The sequence below is a fragment of the Sinocyclocheilus rhinocerous genome, unplaced genomic scaffold, assembly GCF_001515625.1.
Source record: "Sinocyclocheilus rhinocerous isolate Xijiao unplaced genomic scaffold, SAMN03320098_v1.1 scaffold555, whole genome shotgun sequence".
NCBI lineage: Eukaryota > Metazoa > Chordata > Actinopteri > Cypriniformes > Cyprinidae > Sinocyclocheilus > Sinocyclocheilus rhinocerous.
Genome location: NW_015629527.1, coordinates 233,796 through 242,460, shown reverse-complemented (window position 1 = coordinate 242,460; position 8,665 = coordinate 233,796). Strand labels below are relative to the sequence as shown.

Sequence of the window (8,665 nt, the reverse complement as noted above, 5' to 3'; positions counted from 1 at the left end):
AAAAAAAAAAAATATATATATATATATATACATACTGTATATACAGTATATGTTTTTTTTAGTGTACATACTATATACTGCAAAAATAGCATGAATAGTATTGTAGTGTGCACATATATTATTGAAGTCTCAACAGGAAGCTATTTATTTCTGGTCCAGTCGAGCTTTCAAAACCACTTACAGCGATAATCTAATGAAACAACTAAATACAAGAGCTGTCCGTCTTAAAGAGCGTCTGAAGCCCGGCTGTAAGGAGGAAGCTGGCTCAGACGGTCAAACTAAATGAAATCTGACTTCCTCCGGTGTCGTCTGGGTCTCAGAGTGAAATCAAAAGGGATTCTGGGATGTTTTCCGTGTCAGTTCCTCCAGGGCTCGACAGTGCGAGCATTTCACTAGCGTTTAAGACAAAAAATAGATGTGTGTGAACTGTAAAATGTATCTAGGAGCATGTCTGCAAATAAAAAAGGCTCAGTGAGTCCTTAAAAAGTCTTAGATATCATAAATGCTATAACAAATGTCTTATCAATTGAAGAGGTCTTGAATTTAGGGATGGAAAAAGAGGAATTGTGATACTGCCTGATGTGATTATTATACTTCAAAAAGTGATGATCTCATTAAATAAAAGCTATCAATTAATACCTCACATTTTAAGCTAATAGATCCAGCAATAGCAAAGCATAAACATTTCAAAATAAGAGTCCCAGTGTATTTCGGGCTTGTTTACAGTTAAAAGACCTGCATTTTGGAAGATTTTTTCCCCCTGGTTATTATTGGTATTTTGGTTAAACTTTATATATGGGTATAGTATATTATGGGTGCCATCAAAATGAGAGACAATTGATAAAAACATCACAATAATCCACAAGTAATCCACACCACTCCAGTCCATCAGTTAACATCTTGAGAAGACAAAAGATGAAACAAATCCAGCATTAAGACATTTTAACATCGAACCATCGCTTCTGGTCAAAATCCGAGTCCATAATAACGCTTCCTCCAGTGAAAAGTGCATCTCCTGTCGTCTCTCACATCAAAATCCAGCCACATATTTGTTTAGAGCTGTTTTTGATCTGTGCAGATTTCTCTCCTGATTCAGACCAGAACACTTTTTCACCGGAGGAAGTGTTATTATGGATTATGAACTCGTATTTTAGCTACAAATGTCTTAATGATGGATTTGTTTCAGCTTTTGTCTTCTCCAGATGTTAACTGATGGACTGGAGTGCTGTGGATTACTTGTGAGATGTTTTTATCAGCTGTTTGGACTCTCATTCTGACGGCACCCATTCACTGCAGAGGAGCAAGTGATGCAATGCTACATTTCTCCAAATCTGATGAAGAAACAAACTCACCCTAATCTTTGATGGCCTGAGGGTGAGCACATTTTCAGCTAATGTTCATTTTTGAGTGAAGTGTACCTTTAAGATCTGGGATGCGCTCACCTGTCTCCCTCCTCGGCGGTGGACGTCTTCTCCTCCTGCTCCTGCGAGGATGTGGTGCTGACGGCGCTGCGGGCGGGGCTGCTGTCGGCGGAGGCACTGGTCGCAGTGGGCGGAGTCGTGTTGGTGTTCTGCTTGAGGGTCTGTAGTTTGGCGAGGGGGATGATGTCACAGCTGTGTGGGCGGTGCCAGACGGTGCACTGGGTAGAAGCGTTGTAGTAGTAGAATCGGGACGTTTTGGAGTCGAAAAGCTCCCACCACTGGTCCTGTCCGCTGCGCTTGATCTGCACGCCCGCCGGGGCGTCCCAAACACACTCGCCCGTCAGCAGGTTGGCGTACATGCGCTCCCGGGTGCGCGGCTCGATGATTTCCACCCATTCCAACCTAAACACACATGAAAACACACTTTACACTCAGTAATGAATTAATGGATCACACAAAACCTGTCAAAAACTCATGAAAAAGTTCATTTGCAAAAACCGATAACTTTATTTTTTTTTCAGAAATCACGTTTTTTTTATTGCGCATTCCAAGTAATATCAATCAAACTGCAGTTGGGTTGTTTTGATTAAGTAATAATAACTTAAACAAATACAGGCAATTTACAAAATTAAAGTTAATTGAAAGTATGTTTTTTTTTTACATATTAAAAGTGTTTTATAGCAAGAGCAGATAACGCCAACAGTCATTTTTTGGCAAACCGATAACTCCATATTTCATGTTTTAGAGTTTAAAAAAACACTGGTTTATTATATTTTATTAATCTAATATTATAATAATGATAATCTAATGAAAATAATGAATTTTTCTCTTTTTTTCAAAGAAAATGAAGCGTACTTTTTGAACAGTAATATTTTTTGAATTATGACCTTATTTTTATGCAAATTAAACTATTCTTTCTTTTAAATTCTTGCTACTTGAAACATATTACAGTATTGAGAGACAATCTAATGAAAATCATTCTAATGAAAATTAAACACATTTTCCCCTAAAAAATTCTGTAAAAAATACAATAAAATAAAAGATAAAAAGTATTTAATATATAAATATATAACCATAAACACATTTTCTATCTTAAATTCCATAAATAAATAATTAAATAAAAAGTGATTTTTATGAAAAAAGTCACGTATTGCTGTGTGTGTGTGTGTGTGTGTGTGTGTGTGTGTGTGTGTGTGTGTGAGTGAGTGTGTGAGTGAGTGAGTGAGTGAGTGAGTGAGTGTGTGTGTGTGTGTGTGAGTGAGTGTGTGTGTGTGTGTGTGAGATATACAACAAGCTGCAAAACCCCAACAGGCAGAGAGAGATGCTCGTTTTATAAGATTGCGGTGCATTTGTTTACATTTTTAATAATTTATAAGCATGAATACAAATCTTATGAACCCTAAATATAAAAGCTAAAAAGATTTTAATATTTTCCAAAGAAAATCTTAGTGGTGTTGTTGAACAAGACACAAGATTTGAGAAAACATCCATATCTGAAGCACAAACGCTGCAGAATTTGGCAAAAACTGCTCATTCTAAATAATGCAAAAGGTCTACACGTTCAAAAACTGAAACAAAGACGTTTTGCCGCTGTGTGTTTATCTGTGTTCAGATGTTATTTTCATTGTATATGCACATTATATGTGTGTGATAATCAGCTCTGTTAATCCCATAGTAAATTTCCTCTGATCTCATAATCAAATCTAATCTGCTCTAATCCAGGATAACCTGATCGCTCAAATCCTGCTGAAAGCATTTTTGGGAAGCTGGTCAGAGGGGACGCTGGGTAATTTGATCCGTCTGTATCTTCCATCTGAATGTGCTGAAGCTTATGATCGGATAGCACTCCTCAGGATTTCAATATGTTCAGCTAATGGATCTTCATAACCGTGTTATTCAAGAGGTGTATTCATAAGAGAAGTGCTCGAGACTCAGTTTTATGGAGATCACGGTTACAATGCAATACTAGAGCACTGCTCACTGCGTAGTGTGTACTGTATAGTGCCTGCTATTAAAAATAAATCATTTAAAGCCATTAGTTCAGTGAATGGTGAGTAGTCATCATCCTAGTTTTTGAAAGAAATGTATACTTTTATTCAGCAAGGATGCATTAAATTGATCAAAAGAGACCAGAATAGACATTTATAATGTTAAAAAGATTTCTATTTCAAATAAACGCTGTTCTTTTGAACTTTCTATTCATCTGTGAATCCTGAAAAATAAAATGTATCACAGTTTCCACAAAAATATTGGGCGGCACAACTGTTTTCAACATTGATAATAATCAGAAATGTTTCTTGAGCAGCAAATCAGCATATTATACTGATTTCTGAAGATCATGTGACACTGAAGACTGGAAAATTCAGCTTTGATCACAGAAATAAATTAGTTTAACATTCAAATAGACAACAGTTATTTTAAATTACAATAATATTTCACAATTTTTACTCTATTTTTGTGATCAAATAAATGCAGCCTCTGTGAGCAGAAGAGACTTCTTTCATTAAAACATTAAAAAATCTTACATACCCCAAACATTTGTAGTAGTATAAATATTGCTATTTTGCATCTATCTATTTATTTATTTAAATTTACTTTTAATTTTGCAACATTTGACAGTCTGATCAAATAATCAAGTCAGCTGGATTACTATAGTTAACTAAAACTAAAATCATTTAAAAAATATTTTGTTACTAGTAATAAAATAAATATTAAGTGAAATTAAAGAAAATATAAAAAAATGAATTCAGTTTACTCAGTTTATTCAGCCAACGTGATGTACTAAAATGACTAACACTTAAATAAAAACTAATAAAAACTTGAAATGCAATTCCTGCTATTTTTCTGGGGGGAAAATCTCAAAATTATGTGAGTTTATGCTTAAAACAAGAACAATTATCTGCCAACAAAGAAAAGAAAAAAAAGAGTAATATTATTTTTCTGACCCCACTGACAGATATTTGTTTGTGTTTTAAGCATAAACTCATTTTAATAAATTTTTCAGAAAACAAGTCTTCAAATCTTAAAGGGTTAGTTCACCCAAAAATGAAAACTAGCCTGTGTTTTACTCACCCTCGAGGCATCCTAGGTGTATATGACTTTCTTCTTTCAGGCGAATCCAATCGGAGTTATATTAAAAATGATCCTGGCTCTTCCAAGCGTTATCATTGCAGTAGGCGGGTGTTTCTGTTTAACAGTCCAAACCACGTTAAATAAAGCGCGTGCATCCATAATAAAACGTGCCTCACACAGCTCCGGACCATGAATAAAGGCCCCCTGTAGCGAATCCATGCATGTTTGTAAGAAAAATACCCTTATTTCAAACGTAATAAACACTTTTCTCTCACTTCATCTAACTGTGGTACGTGGAAGCCGTTCCAGCGGATGACGTAGGATGTGATTAGTGACGAATGCGGAGAGAGAACGAAACAAAACGCCGGTCACGAAATACAAGCACAAACCGAGGATTTGTAAAGAAAAAAGTCAGAGGATTTCGATATAAGTCAAGAGGAGACTGGTTTTGCTTTGCTAAAGTAAGGAAACTTTGCTTCCTTTGCTCCTGTAAACAAACTCGCGACACTAGCATATCTCAGAGGCGCGCGCGCGATGCATACGTCAGTCAGCAGAAGTGAGAGAAAAGTGTTTATTACATTTGAAATATGGATATTTTTCTTACAAACATGCATGGATTCGCTACAGGAGGCCTTTATTCACGGCCCGGAGCCATGTGAGGCACGTTTTATTATGGATGCACGCGCTTTATTTAACGTGTTTTGGACTGTTAAACAGAAACACCCGCCTACTGCAATGATAACGCTTAGAAGAGCCAGGATAATTTTTAATATAACTCCGATTGGATTCGTCTGAAAGAAGAAAGTCATATACACCTAGGATGCCTCGAGGGTGAGTAAAACACAGGCTAATTTTCATTTTTGGGTGAACTAACCCTTTAAGTCTTTCGGCTTCTCTTGATTGTTAGATATCTGTACTAGAAAACAATACAAAAATACTGAGTAAGAAATTAATTTTTTTGCACTGCAGTCTGATGTCAGGAGTTTATTGAATGGTAACGTTAGGAGTCGAGCAGATGCACTGCTATTGATTGACAAGCTTTCTGCTGCAGTGCTGTTAACAGCCGCCATCTGCAGCAATTACTGACCGTGCTTTACAAAGACGCCCTTTACAAGGTGCCACTAATCATGCGGCTGGATTTAAAGCTGTCGCTCAAAGCGTTCACCGCCGACCGCAGAAGGTGAAATCACAGAGACACTGAATAAAACACAACACCTACTATAACAGTGACGGAAAATGCAAATGAAAGAGCGATTATTCAAATCAGATCGAGCACGCTTACATCAAAAGAGCACAGAAATTCTGCTTTGCATCCTCAAAAATGACTCCAGCTGGATGTATTCCTGAGACGGAAGGTCAAAGGTCACACGGTGACCATCACTACAATCCTCTTGTCAGTCTATTAACCTCTCCAGCTCATTTCAATCCATTCTTCTGTCTACGACCTGCCCTTTACCTCTCTCACCGAGTCTATATATAGAGATCTTCATCTGTCCTTCATCTCTACAGATAAACGAGAGCACAGGGATTTAATGTGATGAATGACAATGGGATTCAGCTGATAACACACGTATATAAAAAGGGATTGTTCAGCTGTTAATTTACTTATCCTCAGACCATCCAAGACGTAGGTGACTTTTTTCTTGAGTAGAACAGTAAAAAAGTTTTCAGCTAAAACCTTGGTACTTGGTGATTCATGAAATTGAAGTCAACAGCTACCAGAGTCAAAAAAGCACATACAGGCAAGACAAAATTAATACCCGAGCTTCCTGATGATATATTAAGATCTTGTGAAGTGAAGTCTGTGCAAGAAACTGAACATTATTTACAACATTATTACCTGTAATCCAGAGCCTCAGACAAACAGTCTAGAGTGATGTCCGGTTCACGAACAAATCATTCTTTTGAACCGATTCTTTTTAGTGAACTAGTTGAACAAGTTCACCTAATCGGACTGAATCATCTGAATCAGTTCGCAGCTCTAGCAGCGCAGATCTACAAGTTACTCAATCAAAACTCACTTTCAGATGCCAGACAGTCACTCCGACTGGAAATGAGCCGAAATAACGGCATATATGATCCAATGATGAATGAACTGATTCAGCGCTCCAGTTCCTCCAACAGTCACTGAACTGAGGAAACAGTTTGACTCGGGCCGAAGACCGACGAGCCAATGATGTGCACATGTGTGAACCAAGAGCTTTCATGAAGGGGAGAAATTAACCTTTTCATGGTTTCTCCTAGTTTATGTAAAATGGTGAGCTGATAAAGACTAGTTTATTCACTTTATATGCTTTAGACACGTAAAACATACATGTTTCACATCATTATTGAGTGCATGATTATGTAAACGAACTAGTGAACTGAACCAGTTCATTGAAATTAACTAGGCATATGACGGTATCAGATTTTCATGTTGCGGTTAATTGCGAATGCTTTTTATACGGTATTATCACGGTATTGCAATTTAGTTGCAAAAAAGTCTTGTCATAAAGTATAACAGGTTTAATAACTTTTTGCTTATAACAAAAAGAACTGAACATTTACATACAATAAAAATATTACACAAAAAGGTATAAAGTAAAAATTTCACACAGATTAAAGTGCAAAAGAATTATAAAGACCAATAAGTAACACTTTACATTAAGATCTCATTAGTTAACCTTAGTTAATGCATTAACATTCACAATGAGCAATATTTGCTACAGAAGTTATTAATCTTTGTTAAAAATACAACTGTTAGTTCATTAAATATTGAAATTACCTAAGATTAATGAATATTTAGAAGAATTTTTCATTGGCAGTTTGTGTTAACTAATGAATTAACTAATGTTAATTAATAAAGCCTTAATGTAAAGTGTGACCAAACAATAAAGAATCAAAACATTTTCAAACAATATCTAGGGCATGTTGTAATCCAGATTAAAATGTAAAAAAAGTTTGAAAATAAATCGCCTAAATATTTAAGTATTTGGCGCTGTGATGAACACCAGGAATACAATAATCTGAATGGCTGTTTAAACCATTTTAATACCTTTCAGAAGTAGTGCAGCTGCTTTGTTTACAGGGTTTCCGGAGTAACGGCTGCATTTCTGCTGTTCAGCGCCATCTGCTGTCAGACAGTGAATGTGCTTTCATCCAGAGCGTCTCTCACGCGCTCCGCCATGCGCTGCTCATCCGCGCTTGTTTACATCAGAGTGCGCACGCATCTTTCACGCCGCATACAGCGTGTTGTGCATTGTGACCAGTTGATGGGAAAAGTATTCTTAAAATGCATTCAAAAAATCTGAATAATTTGTAATAATTATTTTCAAGTGCCCACGATCGTGCATATTCATTACCATGATATATTTCATTACCGAATACCGGCACGTCTAAAATGAACTGTATAAAAGAACCAGATCGAAATAAAACTGAATCGGATTGAAAAATAATCGTATTTCCCCGTTTGCCTGAGGCTCTGGATTACAGGTAATAATGTTGTAAATAATGTTCATAAGACCTCAATATATTGTCAGGAGCCACAGGTATTCATTTTGTGTTACCTGATATGTGCTTTATTAACTCTCAAAGTGACAGTAGCCATTGACCTGCATTTTATGAATCACCAACGACCACGGTTTCAGCTAAAAATCCTCTTTAATGTTCTACTAAAGAAAAAAAAGTAATCACGGATGGCCTGAGGGTGAGGAAATGCACAGCAAATTTTCATTTCTGGGTGAACTATCCCTTTAAAAGAGGGTAAATCGCACTGACTTGAGAACCGTAAATCATGACTTAAAAGCCTTGGAGCTCATGGTGAACCTTGAGAGGTTTATACAGCATCGGTAAAAAATCAATTTCTCTGTGGAGACAATGAATGGGATTTTACCTCTGCAACCCGTCTGTGGCTCTCAACGGCCCCTTTAAAGACAACGACAGAAAGAACAGGCAGGATTTAGAGAAAAGCAAACAATGAAGATGACGAGAGGAAACAGAGAGCCATAATTCTTCATGTTCTGCACTAACACGCGTCACCTTGGCAGCAAACCTCATTTTAAAGACTGCACCCTGATATTAATGGTGTTCGCTCAGGCATCGCTACAGCTCATTCTCACACGTATGGATCTGAACTGACCGCTCACACGAAGTAGTAAACGCTCGTGCTGCGGACCACTTCATAATGACAAGCA

The 8,665-nt window shown here is 36.8% G+C and overlaps 1 protein-coding gene across 2 annotated transcripts in view; it reads right to left on the bottom strand.

The window, feature by feature from the left end:
• The window catches only part of arhgap39 (Rho GTPase activating protein 39), a 72,421-nt gene that overhangs the window by 38,084 nt on the left and 25,672 nt on the right, over window positions 1–8,665 (bottom strand). For both annotated transcript variants that reach the window (XM_016551183.1, XM_016551182.1), the window contains exon 2: window positions 1,443–1,823. In XM_016551183.1, coding sequence (XP_016406669.1) covers window positions 1,443–1,823 — 381 coding nt within the window. The remainder of the gene's footprint in view (window positions 1–1,442; window positions 1,824–8,665) is intronic.